This window comes from Phoca vitulina, unplaced genomic scaffold (genome assembly GCF_004348235.1).
Source record: "Phoca vitulina isolate PV1807 unplaced genomic scaffold, GSC_HSeal_1.0 scaffold90, whole genome shotgun sequence".
NCBI classification, from domain to species: Eukaryota; Metazoa; Chordata; class Mammalia; order Carnivora; family Phocidae; genus Phoca; species Phoca vitulina.
This window is the reverse complement of record NW_022589793.1, coordinates 2,719,170-2,737,249: the sequence shown is the minus strand read 5'-3', so window position 1 is coordinate 2,737,249 and position 18,080 is coordinate 2,719,170. Positions and strand designations below refer to the sequence as shown.

Sequence of the window (18,080 nt, the reverse complement as noted above, 5' to 3'; positions counted from 1 at the left end):
TCCAAGGGATTCTCACTGGACTTAGAACAAAGTCAGATTTCTCACCAAGGTCTAGAAATGCTTACTGGATCTGGCCCCTGCCTTCCTCTCTGGCCTCATCTCCCTCACCTCGCCCGGTGCTTAGCGTTCATCGGCAACACGGGCTACTTGCTGGTCTTTGGCAGGCTGGGCCTCACGCTCTGGCCTTTGCTGTCCCCTCTGTCTGCAATGTTTTGCTTTGTCTCATTGTCCCTGAGCTCAAACTACCATCTTCTCAAGAAGACCTTCCTTGAGCATTTAGGCTAAACAGCTGACACTCCAACCATCCCACCCCTCCCAGTCATTCTTGTTTTCCGTAGTACATGCTGCTATCTGTGATCGTGTTATTCACTCTTCAACATGAATTCCTCCTAGAGCATCAGCTGCACAAGAATAGGGCCCATGTTTTGTTCCCCATCTGGATCAGTCATTGGCCTTAAAGAGAGATTTAGCGAATGAATGATGAAAGATAGTCATTCATATTCAGCTCTAATAATTTCTCTCTGCAGTCACAGACTATCTGACAGTTTCAGCCTTTGTAGCAGAAGAGAAAATCACCCTCAAGCCCAGGGTTGAGCCAGGAGATGACAGAGGATGGGATCTGGAGTCATTTTCTGCTTGCTCCTCTCTTCAGTCAAAGTTTCCTCTCCCTTAACATAATTTTTAAGTATTTCCCCTTTCTCGTTGTCTTCCCCGATAAGACCTCCTTTGGGTTCTACCCAGTGGAACTTCCTGAGGATAATCTTGGCGTCCACTACCTTCAGGGGCTCCTCAACTCAAGTTGCCATGGTTGCTGTTGGCTTTCCGCTGCTTAACGAGGGCAGTGATGTGAATCTGATGCTGCCCATGTTTTAGGGGCTCAAGGAAACTCCTCTAGTTTGAGACTAAGGGCTTTTAAATCTTGCGGGCTTACATAAATGATGATTTCTGTTGTGTTCATGAGGGATCTGAGTCTTTTGATCCAAGGAGAAGGTCATTTCCATTTGGATAAATGGTGTTGGTCTGACTGCCCGCACCAACTCAGAAGCTCTCGGTCAGGGAAAGGATGACTGTAGTGCCCTCTCCCCGCCATCCCCACTTCACCTCAAGGGGTAGGGTTGATCTGGTTGATCAAGGCTGTGCACATTCGGGGTACCTGGGCGGCTCAGTTGGTTAAGCGTCTGCCTTCGGTTCAGGTCATGAGCCTGGGGTCCTGGGATCGAGCCCCATATCAGGTTCCTTGCTGAGTGGAGTCTGCCTCTCCCCTTGCTCGTGTTCTCTCTCTCACTCTCTCTCAAATAAATAAAATCTTAAAAACAAAAAAAAGGTTGTGCACATTCATTAGATACAGTCCAAAGACCCCTTTTCTGTCCCATACTCCACCCTGTATTAGGTCTCTTGGAGGAAGCCCTTACCATCCATGTGGTAGAAAGCTTCTCACATAGCTCTTAATAATCTCTGCCTCGCCTATTTATGACCCTGTGTAATCCCTTCTCCTTAAGTGTGGGCTGGACCCAGTGACTTGAATGGAACTCCCATCTCACTAGTATTCTTGCTCAACTGCCTTCTTAGCTTGTACACTTTGATAAAGCAAGCTGCCATTTTGGAAAGGTGCACATGGCAAGGAACTGTGACCAGCCTCCAGCCAAGAGCTACCAAGGAATTGAAGCTCTCAGTTAAATAGCTCCCAGGGAACTGAAATCTGCCAACAACCATGTGAGAGAGCTTAGAAGTGGATTCTTCCCTAGTTGAACTGTCAGATGAGACCACAGTCAGTGACAGCCCCAGCCAACACCTTGACTGCAGCTTATGAGGGACCCTGAAACAGAGGATCCAGCTAAACTGTGCCTGGATTCCCAACCCACAGAAACTGTGAGCCAAAAAATGTGTGTTGTTTGAAGCTGCTAAGTTTTGGGGTAATCTGTTAACAGTGATAGATGAGTAATACAACCCACATGATATGTAGGAATTCTTTATGCAATCCAGCTCACCTTAGAGTTAGGATCCCACAATGGGATATGCAATCCAATCTTCAAATAGTAATCAACGCTTCATTTGCTAGTCATTGCCCTTTTTGTATTTACTTCCCTCTTGGACTTTGTTGGGGAACTGGACTTTGTTGGAACTGGTTGAAAACAGAATTGAATGTTCTTCTGTCTCTTGTCCAAACACCATTATAATCTTACCCTGACATCTGGCCTAATTTGGGCAGGCTATCTGCCAGGGAGACTTGCATTTATGGGACAAAATCCGTGGTGGAGAGAGTGTGGTTTAATCATTGAGCAAGGCTTCTAGAATTCAAACTTTTATTGCTTTGGGAAGTCAGGATTCACTTTGGGAGCCAGCGTTGCATGTCTAGGAAATGATAAACCACAGAATTCCACGTGGGTGAAAGCAATTTCAGATCAAAACCGGCAAAGATCTAGGACCTGTGATATTTGGCTTTAGGGCTTGTGGAGCCAGATATTGATAGATGGTACTGGATTGAGTGTCCCAGATTTGGTTCCCATTTATCTTGCTTTGCATTCCTCTCTGATTTCTCCAGCATCTCAGCTTGTGCACGAGGTTAGAAAAAGAACCATGGCAGAAATAACATCTGAGGATTTCAGAGTTTTGTCCTCATTGGCTTAAAAAGCCTATACCATCAGCTCTCAAGTTGACTCTGGTTATTCAATGGGCAAGCCTGAACTCTGACATCACGTCTTTGTATGTTGAGATTGAAGAGATAGGTAAGACTGACTTCTGGTGGGCTGTGTGGCCTGACTATGGGGGAAACCCAGGTAGTTTCCTGGCGATTTCTTTCCCATCTACCTTATTTTTCTGATGCTCCCTAAGTTCATGAATGGTTCCATTAAGGGACTGGGTAGTAGACGCAGAATTAGTTATGGATTATTCTATCCCTGTGTCTATTCATCTTTGTAATGTGTTTTTATAGTGCCTCCCATCCCGAAGTGGAAGCTATTTCTCCACCCCTTGACCTTGGCTTATGGGAAAGCAGTGAACCTGACAGAAGCAAGGCTTGAAAAATGTTTTTTACTGGAGTTTCTTCCCATTACTGTTCTTCGGAGTCCTCAAAACTACCAGATGAAGAAGTCTATGTTCTAGCTGGAACATACGAGAACTGCGGAACAAAAACAAGCAAACAACTGAACTTCCTCTAGAGCAGTGATGCTGTCAAACATTATACGGGTGAATGAGACCATCCTAGACCATCTAGTCACCAGCTGACCCTCCAGCTGATTGAAGACATACAAGCAAGACCATCAGAGAGGCACTGGGATGGTCAGATCAGAAAAACCACTGTTGTGAACTGAATAAATGGCTATTTTTAAAAGACACTAAGTTTTGGGGTGGTTTGTTACTCAGTATTAGACAATTGGCGTAGACTCATATCATGTGTATGTTCCCACCAACTCATCTTCTTGGTGAATTTTGAGTCCCTGAAGGCAAAGGACCACAACTCATCAGAAGGTCAAATTCAGGTCCTTGCCTTTGGTAGTGAGCTTGGCAATGACACAATGGAGACCTCTGAGAACCAAGTGCAATGCCAGCTGAGTCTCTCCTTGAATTACTTCTCACTAGTGGCTTGTCTCTCACACATTACTAAACTTGAGGGATCTTTGGGGTAGACCAAAATTCCCATCTGCAGAGAATCCACCATTATGGTTAGCTTCCTGAGCATACATCCCCCTTGTTCCAAGAACAGTTTCCAATTTTTATTCAGAGCAATCCCTTGCTTATTCTCAGTTCATGTGGTTTGGGTGGCAGTCTACCCATTGCTCCAGAAGTCCAGCTCATGATGTGTGTGGTCGGTAGTCTTTGAGATGATGCCCAGGGGCCCCCAACTCTGAGGATGCTCACCTTGGGTAAGGTCTTCCCCTTGAGTGTGGGCTGGATTTATTGACTTGCTTTTTTTTTTTTTAAGATTTTTTTATTTGTTTGTCAGAGAGAGAGCACGAGCAGGAGGAGGGGCGGAGGCAGAGGGAGAAACAGGCCCCCTGTTGAGTAGGGAGCCCAATGCGGGACTCGATCCCAGGACCCTGGGATCATGACCTGAGCTGAAGGCAGACACTTAATTGATGGAACCACCCAGGCATTCCTATTGACTTGCTTCTAAAGAACAGAAAACAGCAATGTAATGGGATGTCACTTCTGAAATTAATGGCTTCCAGATTGGGCACCTGAATCGTTTGCCATGGGGGAAGCCAGTTGCCATGTCCAGACAGTCCTCTGGAGATGCCTATCTGGTGAGGAACTGGAGCTGCCACCACCATGTGAGTAAGCTTGGAAGTGAATCCTCTCTCCCCCCGTTGATCCTTCATGTTACTGCAACCTTGGCCAACAGCTTGACTGCAACCTCATGAGACGGGGTTCCACCAGGTAAGTCACACCTAGCTTTCATTTCCTGCCTGCAGACATTGAGAGCTAATACATATTGGTTGCTTCAAAGTTGGGGAGTAACTTGTTATACAGCAACAGAGAGCTAATACAACTTAGGTCTGACGGATCAAAGTACCTCCGCCCCTCCCCTCTCCACCCCAGACATAGTTCTCAGTTAAGGAGTGTGCATGTGACCAGGCTGAGCCAATCAGAGTAAACTGCAGGACTTTTATAGGAGCTCCCACTCATTTCTCGCTGGACATGATTCTAGGAAGATGAGAGGCTGGGACTTCTGCATCCTCTTGTCCCTGTGAGTAGAAAGTCCTGGGCTGGGGGCGCCTGAGTGGCTCCGTCAGTTAAGCGTCTGCCTTCGGCTCAGGTCATGATCCCAGGGTCCTGGGATTGAGCCCCACATCGGGCTCCCTGCTCAGCAGGGGACCTGTTTCTCCCTCTCCATACGCCCCTCCCCCTGCTCATGCTCTCTCTCTCTGAAATAAATAAAATCTTTAAAAAAAGAAAAAGAAAAAGAAAGTCCTGGGCTATCTTTTGGGTCTCTATATTCCCAGCAGCCAGAATTGTGCCTGGCTCAAAGTGGGTGCTCAACATCTAGGAAAGGAAAGATGGGTTTATATCCAGCAGAGGGAGAAAATAGGAGGGGCCAGCATGACATGGGGAAGAACCAGAAGTAGCAATAGCAAGCTCTTCTGTATTATCATCTTAAATGGAACATGTCATCAAAGGTCTATAGAAAGCCTGCTTATTGTTGTTTTCTAAATGTGATGCATGGAACACACAGTTTCTTCCTTATATTTGTTGGCTTTCCCCAATTTTAACTGGCAGAGTTTTTAAAATTCTGCAAAGAATGCATGAGGATCAATGCATTCACTGCATCTGTCCGATGGTCCATTTACTGGGCATTTTCCAAGGAGGCAGGAGATGAATAAAGTCTGTGGAGTCACAACACACTTGGTGTGACGGGTTTGCTCTTTTCTGCTACCCACTGGCATGAGTAGCTACGAAGGCATGTGCGATAGATTGGATTAGCACATCTTTCAAAAAGAAAATAGAAGCATGATTTCATTCAGAGAAGATAGCAGGCTGACACCCTGTGATTCATTAATGTGCCACTCTGATCTCTGAGAGTGGGTTGTGGAGAAAAGGGTATACACTTTTTTTTCCCCCCGATGTCAAATTAGGAGAAAACAGTAAAAAGTAAGTGGTTTTACAGATAGTGACATCCTCGTAGACCACAGAAAAGTGTTCTCTCGGGGTGCCAGTTGGTTAAGCATCCGACTCTTGGTTTCAGCTCAGGTTGTGATCTCAAGGTCATGGGATGGAACCCCGCTTTGGGCTCTGCACTCAGCACAGAGTCTGCTTGGGATTCTCTCTCTCCCTCTCCCACTGCCCCTCCCACTCGTGCTCTGTCTCTAGAATAAATAAATCTCTTTTAAAAAAAGAAAGAGGGCGCCTGGGTGGCTCAGTTGGTTAAGCGACTGCCTTTGGCTCAGGTCATGATCCTGGAGTCCCAGGATCGAGTCCTGCATCGGGCTCCCTGCTCAGCAGGGAGTCTGCTTCTCCCTCTGATCCTCCCCCATCTCATGCTCTCTCTCTTTCTGTCTCATTCTCTCTCTCAAATAAATAAATAAAATCTTTAAAAAAAAAAAGAAAGAAAGAAAAGTGTTCTCCTTGTACTGACAGCAACTTCCTTGCTGACTTTTGTCACAGATGGAACGAAATCTTTGTTAAGTGCTTTGTGCTTGAGGATTTAATACACGCAAACCACACTGAATGGATCACTGAGCAGATCCCCTGATTCTAGGCACAGGAAAATATTGAGGTCATTAAGCTTGTGATTCAAATGGCAGAAGTTCCAACCTCCCGTCTACAGTGGCCAGGTACGTGGATAGGGAGTGTAACACAACAGGGCACGGTGGAGACTGCGGCGGAGTGTGAGCCCACACTTTTAAAGGAGACAGCCATTTCTCAGTTCGGTTGAATTATTTCCACAGGGGAACCAGGCCCAGGGCTGCTTGTCTTGCAATTTTTTTTTCAAGTGAATCTGAAAACCCCAGGATTTATATAAAATATCCCATTTTTTTAAATGTTGACAACGAAATAAAATTGTGTGCATGCAAAACAAAGCTCGTCCACCGGCTGCCTCGGCCTGGGGCTCTCCAGTTTATAATCCCTGTGCCAGGGCCTATTTAGAAGCAGACACGTTAACAAGAGAGTTTGCATATATTAACTCAGTTTAATCATATCAATTCTTAAACAAAAAATTTCCTCCAAGAGACAACAGTTCACAGTAACTGCAAAGCTTACTCACAATTTTTTAAAAATACCAGTCATGCTTAGCATTCAAAGAAGATATGGTAGGATAACTGTAAAAACATTTACCAGGAACATCAGCTTCTGACTTTAAAAATTACAAATACTGAAGCATTTTGGTATCAGACACAGTAGGTTTGACATCGTCTGTTCATTTTGATGAGTTTCTGGAAGTTTGGAAAATTGTACCTCTCTAATTGGAGAAAGCGTTTACTCTAAACTAAACATTTTCAAATGTAGAAAACAAACTAGCAAGCTACACATACAAAGAAAAGCCCTCGAGGACAAGCCCTCCACACATTGACTGCCAGCATATGCACCATGGATCCTGGAAGACTAGAATTGATACATACACTTGACCTGAAGTCTTACACTCCAGGCTCGACAATGGAGTCTGCATTCACCTACACATTAATGACAAACTCTGGGTTAGTATAGGAGAAGCCAGCAAATTCATTTTGGTCCAAGTTCATGATGAAGAGTTTATCAGTAGGCGTGAGTTCCACAGGCTGTCTGGTGAACTCTTTGTCGAAGTTGGAGGTGTCTCGCTTGTCTCTCTGCCAAATGGAAAGCAAACACATTAACACAGCATAAGAAGGAAACACTACCCACACCTGCCAGTTAGTGGGAAGCCGATGACATCTCATGGGCAGAGTCAGAAAGAGCCCTGTGCTGAGTTGTTTAGCAGGTGCTTTGCGCATACTATCCCCTGCCTTTCACTTCACATTGTATGTTGGCTTCAGGAGAGAAAACTTGGTGGCGATTGCCTAAGAAAGGAAAGGAAACATTGAATTTCTTTAAGGATTGTCATAAAGTGGACTGTGGGTATGTGTGGGTTCTGTTTTCTTTGGCTTTGAGATGAACTGAACTGGAAACTACTTCTTACCATGTAAAATGTCATAGAATTAGTCACGGGATAGAGCGTCCCAGAGGAAACCATCCAGCAGCGACCCCTGTGGCGAGGAGGCTCCTTTCTTTAAAAAGGAGAGCGGTTGCACAACCACTCAGTTGCCAAGAAGGTGGAGTGTCATGTGGGGACATCAGATCGCTGCCTGACCAAAGGAGCTGACCACTGTCCACCCCACATCCCCTGGTGCTAACTAGGCTTTGAAGGGATGCTCAGAAACCCACCCACAGACTAGAATTTGAGTCTTCATCAGCCACGGGCTGTCTCCAAGGATGGTTACAGCATAGCATGTATCTAGTCAACAAGCTATACGAAACAAAACCCGAAGCTTAAAGTAAGGTCTGTAAGGGCAGCCTTAAAACAAACAAAAATTCTATTCTCCTGGTTAGCCTGATATTTCTTTTTTTGGCGGGGGGGGGGGGCATTAATCCCAGGTTACTAACTACAATTTGGGGCAACCTTTTCCAGGGAACAGCAGAGTGTGGGCTAATAAAAACACCTCACGTCTGTATGATGTTCTCACCTGTTCAGGGTCCTGCAGGCTCTCGTTCCCTCCCATCCTCACCACCCACCTGAAGGCAGGAGGGGCTGGAGTCCTCACCCTCCCTGGTTTGCCATAGGAGAAAACGGGTGCAGGAAGATACAGTGACTTGCCCAAGGTTTTACAGTGGGGTAGTGATCTTTACCTGACCACATTGCGCTTAATTAGGGCTCAAGCCTCAGTCCCTCCGACTGGGTGCAGGGGTGGGTCAGGGGAGACAGTCTGATGGCTGGTTTATTACAGGTTAGCCGAGGAGAACGCCTGGGTCTGCCTCGCTGAAGCCAGAGCTGGGTCAGATTGTAAAGAGGGGAGGCTCAGTGAGTATTGACTGATTTGCTGGAGTCCAGTCAATCGCCATTCATGACTTAGGTTTTGCTCCTAATGGGCGCTTACTGGTAGGTTTCTCATTGCTGGGCTCATTCCCTGTTTCCAAATACCTCCCACAAGAATTCCTTCCTTCAGGCTGCTCCCTTGAGACAGGTAAAATGTCCCTGTGGAGTTGCCACTTAATTGCGTTGTATTTGTGTTGAGGTGTGGGAGTGAAGGCGGGGGGTGGGGGCAGGGAACACACTTCAGTAAGTGTCGCCAGACTGCAGTGGGCTCAAGATGCAGATGGAACTGCTTTCTAGATGGTGGGCCATCTCCTGCCATGCCCCACCCATCTGTTTTATCCTGTCCTGCTGGCTGTCAGCCTGTCCTATGCTGTCCCAGGCACGGCCTGTGTTATCTCTAACCTGTTCAGAGAAAAGCTCAAACATCACCCCTTCCTTTAATATTGCCCATGCATCCCTCCCTGGGCCCTACAAGTCATACCTTAGCATCCTTTTAATAGTTTTCATGGCACCCACATACTATCAGACATTGTCTTATTTATTGCCTCTCACCAGGCAGGGAGGGTCCATACCTGTTTCTTCACTACCATTATTTCCAGGGCCAAGAATAATGCTTGGCACACAGCAGGCTGTCCACAACTATTTGTTGAATGAATGAATCAATGAATGGAGATCGACTAAGGATGAGCCTCTTTGCCTCTTGCTTTTTTTCCCCAACATACACTTGTCCTTGAGCCAGAGACCCCACTCTATAGCAGCAATGAAATTGTTCCTGTTGATTCTCTGGGTCCCTCACATCGGCCTCTGTCCACTTTGAGCCCCAGTAGGGACTGAACTGTTAGGCCCCTTCAAGGTCTGAGAGCTGCGGGGCTATGTGTAGGCCCCAGGTAGATTTGGGGCTAGAAGGCAGGCAGTTGCTTCTTTTCAGATCTCCCCTGGAAACATCGACCCCATCTGGCCTTCCCTGCCTTTGGGCATCTCCGGAGGTTCCCTTACCACCAGCCCCAGCTTTCACAGCTCTTCCCCATCTGTTGTGCTAGTAGGTCTCGGGCTTCAAACAGTCACATGGTCCAAATAGAACCTGCCATTAGGGATTTCGTCCCGTGGGCAGATCCCCTTAGGAAATACCCCTGAATTTTACCTCTAGAAGGTGGGAGAGGATAGGCCTCTCTGTTGGGACCATTCTTTTTTTGGGTGGATAGCATCTGAAGCCACATGAGCAGAGTATCACTCAGCCAAGGAGGGTTATTAATTCCACTGGCCTCCTATTGATTCCCCAAGGTCATTAGGACCATGGCCCCACCCTTTCCTAGAAGAGGAGCAGGTTAGTGAGAAGTCTAAGAAATGCCAAAGATGATTCTTGGATCCTGGCAGACAATTAGCCATGGCTAATACGGACTGTGTTTAGGTTTCTTTGGATTCTCTTATTTAATTTCTTTTTTTAAATTCCTTCCCTAATTTAAGTTCTTTTGGAAAATCTCAGCTTGTCTCATCTAGAAGAACCTGGCGGTGTCAAGCTGGGGGCAGTGTGCTGGCAGAAGAGCATCTCCCCGAGGGCTGGAAAGGGTAATGCCTGCAGGAATCTGGGTGAGAAAACTCTAAGAAGTGAGATTCAGGACTCAGAACTGAGCTGTAAAACCAATCCCCTCTCTCTATATGAGTATCTGTCTCTGCTCAAATCTTGGTGATTCTATGGTCTGTTCAAGCATGGAGACTGTGCCTTTGGCCTTCTAGAAGGAAACCCACCCCAGCTCCCATCTAGCCCCTGTCCTTCCCCACCCACTGCACTCTAGGATTGTCCCAGAAATCTGGGTCAAGGGGCCACTGCTGCATTTCCTCCTTCAGCCTCAAACTGTGGTCTACAGAGAGAAAGAGGCACCCTGAAGACTTCTGATGACTTTTTCTCTCTTGTAAGCAGCCTCCCCTGACTAACTCAGAGACTGCTTATCTCTAGATCACATCATGCTTTTAATTACTTGTTTAACAACTGCCGCCCCGGATTGCATCGCTGGGGTTCCCCACTGTGCTCCTGGCACCCAACAGAGAGCCTGGCACACAGTCGGCGGCTCAATGAATGCTCCCTGGATGACTGAATGGGGGGTGGAATACGGGGAGGACTGCACAGAGGAGTGGGAAATCCTTCTTCCAGGATAAACTTGCAAAGCATGGCCCAGAAATGCCATATTCTCAAAGCTCTGTTTCTTGGTCTCCTTCGGACTTAAAGTGGTGATGGAAAAAGAAATTGCGGGGAACTCTGACCAAGGATCCCTCACTTGCACAGAAGACTTTCCTGGCCAACTCTCAGCAAGGTGTATTAGGGGAACAGAGACTGGCTTGAGTACCTCTTTCTGCAAACGATTCAACTTTTGAAAAAATAATGACAGAAATTTGGCAAATGTGCAGCGTGTATACACAATATATTCTTCCTATCTATCCATCCATCCATCCATGTCTAGCTATCTACCTACCTACTTATCTTACAGCGTTCTCTAATGTTGTCTCAAATAATCTATCAATGGCCCAATGTTTCTCCCTGGTTTTTATCTTCCTGAGAACAGGTCCAAGGAAAGACCTGGTGACCCAACAGCCAGACGAAGGACCTCAAATAACTTGCTTGTTGGTGGGCGTGGCTCAGAGAGACGGGCTACAGAGCAGAAACAGTCCCGCACTGAGTCAGCTGGCTGACCTTGGGCAAGTCACTTCCTCTGTCCGGATGCCAATGTCCCCAACAAGAAAATGGGGGGAGGAGGCTTCTGCCCCGATTTCCTTCCTTCTCTAACTTCCTGAGCTTGTCAGCTGGGACTGGGGGTTTGCCCCACATGGGGTCAACATTGCTACCACGATGGAGAAGCCAAGGGCAGACAGGAGTGAGCCAGGGGCCTCTGCCTATATGGAAATCCCAATCACGGGTTTCTTAAAGATGAGAAGTGTTCCTTCGAGGACACTTTTCAAGTTGGTAAAGTTCTCCTGATGGTCTCTTAGAAGCTCTGGTGCTTCTGGAAATCACTCGACTTGCGATAAGAATTCTCTGTAGGGCTGCCTGGGAATAGAAGGAGGCAGTAGGCAAGGGGATTTCTCCCCCCCAAGGGGTTTCCTTGGCTTCTTGAGGCTCACAAAGCTGCTCACAAGAAAGAATATTTAGTCCAAGCTAGGAGGAATGGTGATTTTGATAAGAAAATCAAGAGCCCCAGCCATGCTCCTAGCTGGCCCCTAAACTTGACTCTGGCCTTGACATCCGGTATCGTTGGAAGCCCCGGCCAGCTCATCCCATCCCATTACAGGCTGCCAGGAGTCCCTGGACCATCCCCAGGGCTGAGGTTAAGCTCTGGGTTTAGTTCCTTTCTGTCCCGAAGCCTCAGGAGCCCTGCTTGGCAGTTTGGGTCCACATTTTTCAAAGAGAGCCGTTTTTTCTTGAAATAGCATTTCTTCTTTCTTTTCTTTTTTTTTTTTTTATTGTATCTCGATGCTAGAAAAAAAATGGCACATAACAGATATCCAGATACAAATGGACATTTCCACAAACATCTTGCAAAACAACATCAAAGTGAAGAACACAACCGTCTACATTTCAAGAAATGGTGTCTTTCTCAGAGTGCTTAATTAGCTTTCCAAAGCCAGCAACAAACCTAGACAAATCCCATCCGCGCGGGCATGGGTCTGCTAGGCTCCAGAGCCGCCTTCTTGACAAATCAAAGCAGGTCATTGTGGTTAATAACATTTGGACACAGATTTCAAAGCATGTGTAACAAAGTGAGTTTTTTTTTTTTTTTCTTTTTGCATTTGAACAACAACAGAAATAAAACCCCAAAGCAAATAAAATTTGAAATGTAATGTAAAACCATGGTCCTCTGGGACCTGGCTAGAGCGACCATGTCTTTTCAGGGGGGGTGATGCCAAACGCCCTTTGCAAGGAGTTTGAGGATGAAGGTGATCAGGGGGGACAGAGAGTATCAGGAATTACAGCATGGAGGTGGCACCCAAGCCAGTTGCCTTTTGACTGACCCCTTGAGGTCCTTTTAGATGGAGACTGTCTCAAAGCACCCTCTTGGCATTTTAAAAGGGCTGAGATCATCTCCTTCACTTTGAGTCTAAAAAGTAACAAATAGATTTTATTTTTAGCCTGTGCTCGGCACAGCTCCTGGTGCCTCCAAACCAGGCAGAATGGAGGAATTCCCTCTACGTCAAAGCAACCATACACTTGGATGCAAGCCAAGCTCCGGGTCCAGGAGGGAGAGAATGCTGCTAGCACCCGGTGATCCACTCATTTGGTAGGAACGATCTAGACTGAATGCCTGGAGTTGGGAAACGTGTGATATGGGAGCGCTGGGAGAAAGGGAGAGAAAGCAGGCATTTTTCTGTTCCCCCAGGCTCTGCGGAGCGGCCATGCTGGGGAAAGTCAACGGGAGGAGGACGCTTGCTAATGTGCTAATTAATGCAGCAACATTTGTGACGTGCCACCCGCATCATCCCATCTCACAGAGATGCTCCAAACTACCTGAGGACATTTGGCTTCTGAAACATGGTCACTCTAGTCTCATCAGCAAATAAAACATGGATGCGACGTGGCAATGAGAAGGAAAGATGTCACCACAACAGCTGTTGAGCTCGAATGACAGAAATGAAGGACGGAGGGCTACACATCTACTTAGCTCTTGACTTCGGGTTTTAAAAATTCAGAGTTAACAAAGGAAAATCCTTCGAATTCTGACTGGTCAATATTCCTGATGACTTCCTGGTCGGGAGGTGTTAGGACTGGTGGATGGCGGGTGAAAAACCGGTCGAAGTTTTCAGCATTTCGCCCACACTATGAGAGGGGAAGAAAAGAACTTGTGGTAGGTGGAAAACAACAACAACAAAAAAACCAAAGAAACGAAACCAAAACCAAAGACCCAAACAAAACAGAACCAAACACAATGGGGCGTGGCTTGCTCCCCTGCCTCAGAGAGGTTGTTTCAATGATCAGAAATGAGAGCAACATAAAATGCAAAATTCTCATGACCTTTGGCACATGACCTGGGGCTCCCGACTTGCAGTTTCTAGGGCTCGTGAGCTGCCCCTGGTGTCCTCTGGGCAGTCAGGAGCTGCATGGCAAAGGCATGAGATGGTGGGGCAGGTGGCGGGGTGGCGTGTCCCCTCCCCTCACCCCCCGACCCCAAGGAGTCAGCCAAGCCCACCTGCTGAAAGAGATGGGATTAAGGTACCAGCGATGCCTCGCGCGCCACCAGATGCAAAGTAATGAGCCCGTTATACGTCACCTGGGAGATCCCAATATTTAGCAGTGGATCCCTCCAAGTGCAGTCCTCTGGCTACCGGTCAAGAACGACGGACGTGGCCGGCTCCAGAGACACAGGAGTTTACAAACTCTAGTCAGTGGACACGGATCCCGAGACCTGGGTTTGGTGCCTGCAATGGCCGGCCACCCACGAGGCCCCGGTTAGCTGGGTAAGTCCTTGACCCTTAGTCACAAGGTGCCAGCAGGCCCACTCAGCCACTCTCTCTCCAAATGGGAGCGGAGGGTGGGATGAAACACAAGCCAGCGCTTGGTGGGGCAGCTGGGTTCTAGAGAGGAAACCGTCATCATTTCTCACCCACCCTGGCGTCCTTCTGTACGCAAAGGTCTTGGTCCCAGGCAGGGGGGTAACGTATGTGCGCACGCGCACGGACGCAGGCGTGGACAAGCGTGCACACACTCGTTCCCACCGAGTGAGAAGACACTCAGTCACGGAATCTGGTATTCTTAGTTTTTCACCGGCAAACACGTGCACAGAGTACTCAGCATCTGAAACACAGCGTCTACGGCAGGTAGCCACAAGCTAATAATAGAGCAGTAAGTACTAGTAGGTAGGACGGCTCGTATTCATGATGCTTTTGCTATACACCAGCCACCCTTTAGAACGCTCTACTTGCATTGTCTTATTTCATCCTCCCAATGGCCCTATGACGGGGGCATTAGCCCTACTGGACAGATGAAGAAACCGAGGCCAGGGAGATGATGTCATTAGTTCAAGGTCACACAGCCACTGAGTCGCAGAGCTATTCACAGAGCTCTGACGTCAGAGCCTGAGCTCCTGGCTCCTGGCTCCATTCTACATGAATGGGTTACAGGCTAAGGAGGGTGGGACAAAGTGGGCGGGGCTGGGAAGGGGGAGGCGGAGTCAAGGATGGGGATGAAGAGGTCTCCGGTTTGAAGGACAGCGAGAATGTGGTTGCGTCAACCCCGGAGACAGAGAAAGTGGGAAAATTCAGAAAGACGGCTATTTCCATTTGGACACGATGACTCTGAGGGACCGGGGAGGCTCAGGAGATGACCTGAGGGGGTGAGAAGGAGATTCGGGAGCTCAGGAGAGAGGTCTTGGGGAAAAAAACCCCAAACATTGAAAGGACAGAACATGAGAAGTGGAAGAAAGATAATAATAACAGTAATAAAAACTACCGCGCAGTTTCCAGGCAACTGGCATTTGCTCAGGGTTGCGCATACATTACCTTTTTGCTTCACATAACCACCCTGGGAGGTGAGGATCTGATTTCCATTTGCCAGTGAAAAACTTGCCCCTAAAACCGAGAGCGGGAAGAGGAGACCCAGGAGGGAGCACCGTCAGACAGGCTGGGGACTGCGAGAATCCAGGGAGAGGGGCTGCTGGAGCTGAAATATCTCTGAGGGGTCAAGCAGAAAGTCGTGGAAAATGGGCCACAGATAAGAAGATGAGAAGATGAAGAGCTGCCTCCGAGCCTGAGTCACGGGCAGAGGGAAGGTGAGTTGAGAAAGTCAAGGAGTGCACGCTCCCCCTTTGCTCCTTCAAGCCCCATGGTCAAGGGAAGCAGAAGTATGGGTGTGTGTGTGTGTGTGTGTGTGTGTGTGTGTTTGTGTGTATGCGTTTGTGCGCGTGCTTGGGACTCAGCTCCCAGAGGGCCTCAGAACTCCTGCTCTGTTCCTGTTTGGGAAAATTCTCTCCAGCCATGTTGATATCTTTGCTTCAGGTCTCAGAAAACGAGAAGTGACCCCTCGCCCCCGCCTGCCTGCCCTACAATCAAGACTTGGGGTCTGCTCTGCTGGCCGGTGGGGCAAAACTTCTGCCCACAGAAGGATGGACCCTCAACACAGTGTGGTCGGGATTATAGTCCAGGTTCTTTCATTGCTTATGCATCTTTTTTTTCATTCGAGAAATATTTTTTGAGTACCTACTATGTGCCAGGCCCCGTGCTAAAGGTAAGTTATACAAAATCTATGCCTCGTGGAACTTGCATTCTACTGGGGAAGAAAGGCAACAAACACATAAACAGAAGTGGAACTGTGAACATGCAGAGTTGACTTAATGCCAGATGGGGGAGGCAAGTGGTATTAAGAAAAATAAAGTCAGGCCAGGGATACACAGCGAAGAGAATGCCATTTTCGATAAAGTGCTCAGCTCTGAGGAGATGAGCTTGGAGCCATCTGAATGTCTGGAGGAAAAGCATTCTAGGCGGAGGGAAGTGCATTTGCAAAGGCCCAGAGACGGGCACGCTCGCTTGACCGAATCCGCCAAGAGTGGTGAGGCCAGTGTGGCCAGAGCGGTGATCAAGAGGCAGAGGGGTGACAGAGGGGGCCTTGCTGGCCAAGGGAGAACAGAGGGTTTCCATCTCTGCCTGGTGAGAAGTCACTGGAGGGTTCTGCGCACCCGGCATGCTCTGACTCGGGTTTCTTGTACAAAGCTGACGGAAGGGCGAGGTGCAGGGGTGTCAACCGGGAGATGAGAGAGGATGGTGGCTCAGAGGAAGGTGCCCTTGGGGGAGACGGAAAGGTGCATCTGGACTGAGGGGAGAGGTGGCAAGATGTGCTGATGGGTCAGAAGTGGAGTATTCCAGGAAGAGAGGGCCTATCGGTGACCCCTCAACTTTGCGCCTGTGCTCCGGGGCGAGTGGGGGACGCTCGGGGTAGAGCACCTTCAGGGGGCCATCGGGCACTTGCTTTCCTGTTTGATAGGTCTGAATGCCCAGTGGGGATGTCGAGGGTGTGGGGACTGAAGACGGCTGGCAGCTAGACTGATGGCAGAGGTGCCGGGGAAGGGAGAAGCTAGCTGTCATCATCTGGAGGAGAGTGATGGGGGACAGGGCCAAGGGGCAGAGGGGTGGCAGTGGACACAACCCAGAGGGGCCAGAGCCAGGGACCGGTGGTTGGGAGTGAGCCAGCATGGTGGAAGGCACACCTGTGCGTGTTCCTCTTTGGCCTGGGTGCTGGGATCCTGACCAGCCAGCGTGGGAAGCAGGGGAGTGGAGACCTGGAGTCTTCAGGGGCCATTTTTCTTTAAAAACCATCAATTTCCCGCGCACACCAGAAGGCTGCAGCTTGGCCGGGGCCTCCCCAGAGACTGTGATAGGAGACAGAGAAACAGCTCCTGGCTGAGCCTTTCCCCCTCCCCTTCCCCGCCCCCTCCCCCCCCCAAGCGCCTCAGAGAACAATGAAATCTTTAAGTGAGATAGCAGGGAGGAGATGCAAAAACAGGGGTTAACCAAGGGGGCACAATGCAGCGGGAGCGTGATTTTCCTGCTAATAAGCAGCTTACAGGGCTGGCAGATCACAGCCTCCCTAAGTGTTTCTGTGTTTTTCAAATGGAGCTGTCACTGCCCATTAGTTTCAGGAGCACTCCCTAAATGGAGACGTCAGCCCTTGGGAGGCACAGCCCGGATCAGCTCAGCTCTGCGCCAGCCGTGTCCTTGGAGAACGGGACAGCTCTGCGGCTGGGACTAAGTGACACACACAGCGTGGACCACACCTGTTTCTCTGGTGGCCCTGGGTGGGGACCGAGCCTCAGTGAGCTCCTGAAAGAAACGCCACCCCCCTTGTCATCAGAGCCCACCACCAGAGCCCCAGCAACAGTGACAGGGACCCACACCCACTCGGTTATTGAAACCACACGGCGCCTCTTCCCAGGCTGGGGAGAGGGGAGTGAGGATTCTGACTTGTTCAACTGCTCCTCCGAATGTGAGAACCTAGACAGTTTGAAAAGTTTATCTGTGAGCTGTGACATGTGAGCTCTCTTTTTTTTTCTCCCCCTTCTTCTCTTCTTTCTAACTTCTGTTTCATTGTGTTAATAACAGCTCCGAGTCTAGCTGTCGAATGGAGCTGGCTTAGTCATAGCCGCCACAGGGATCTTTCAGACGCCAGCCTGGATATGTCATTTCTCTGCAACGCCCCCCGCTGCCCGGGGCCCACGCTCCTTAGCATGGCTTACAGGGCCCTTTCGGACTTGGCCCTGGTCGCCTGGTCACTAGCCCCTCACTGCCCACTCCCCCACCCCCCAACACCCTCCAGCTGTACTTGGTCCCCGGGTGTTCCAGGATGCTTATGAACTCTGTCACCTCCCAGCCTTTGCAATGAGCTGCCTCCTCCACCAGGAACACCTGCCTCCCACCCTGTCCCGCCCCCCCGACCACGGCATTTCCTACAAATCCTTTTGTGTCTCCAGACAGATGTCACTTCCTCCAGGAGCCTTTCCCTGGACCCCTCCTCTATACTCCTGGGTTTATCCCACCAAGATACAGATGTTCATCAAAAAATTGTTCAAGAGGGGGGGGAGAAAAGTTGACATCAACTCTCCACCAATAGGGAAAAAAGTTA

The 18,080-nt window shown here is 48.8% G+C and overlaps 1 protein-coding gene across 2 annotated transcripts in view; it reads right to left on the bottom strand.

Annotated features, from left to right (window-relative positions):
• Positions 1–6,608: 6,608 nt before the first annotated feature.
• PRKCB (protein kinase C beta) overlaps positions 6,609–18,080 on the bottom strand; it is a 317,275-nt gene continuing 305,803 nt past the window's right edge. Inside the window, exon 17 of one of the 2 annotated variants that reach the window (XM_032396232.1) lies at positions 6,609–7,262. In XM_032396232.1, the coding sequence (XP_032252123.1) occupies positions 7,110–7,262 (153 nt within the window). In that variant the 3' untranslated portion in view covers positions 6,609–7,109. Of the gene's footprint in view, positions 7,263–8,019; positions 13,290–18,080 lie in introns of those variants that run through there. The other variant, XM_032396231.1, reaches the window with a different exon arrangement.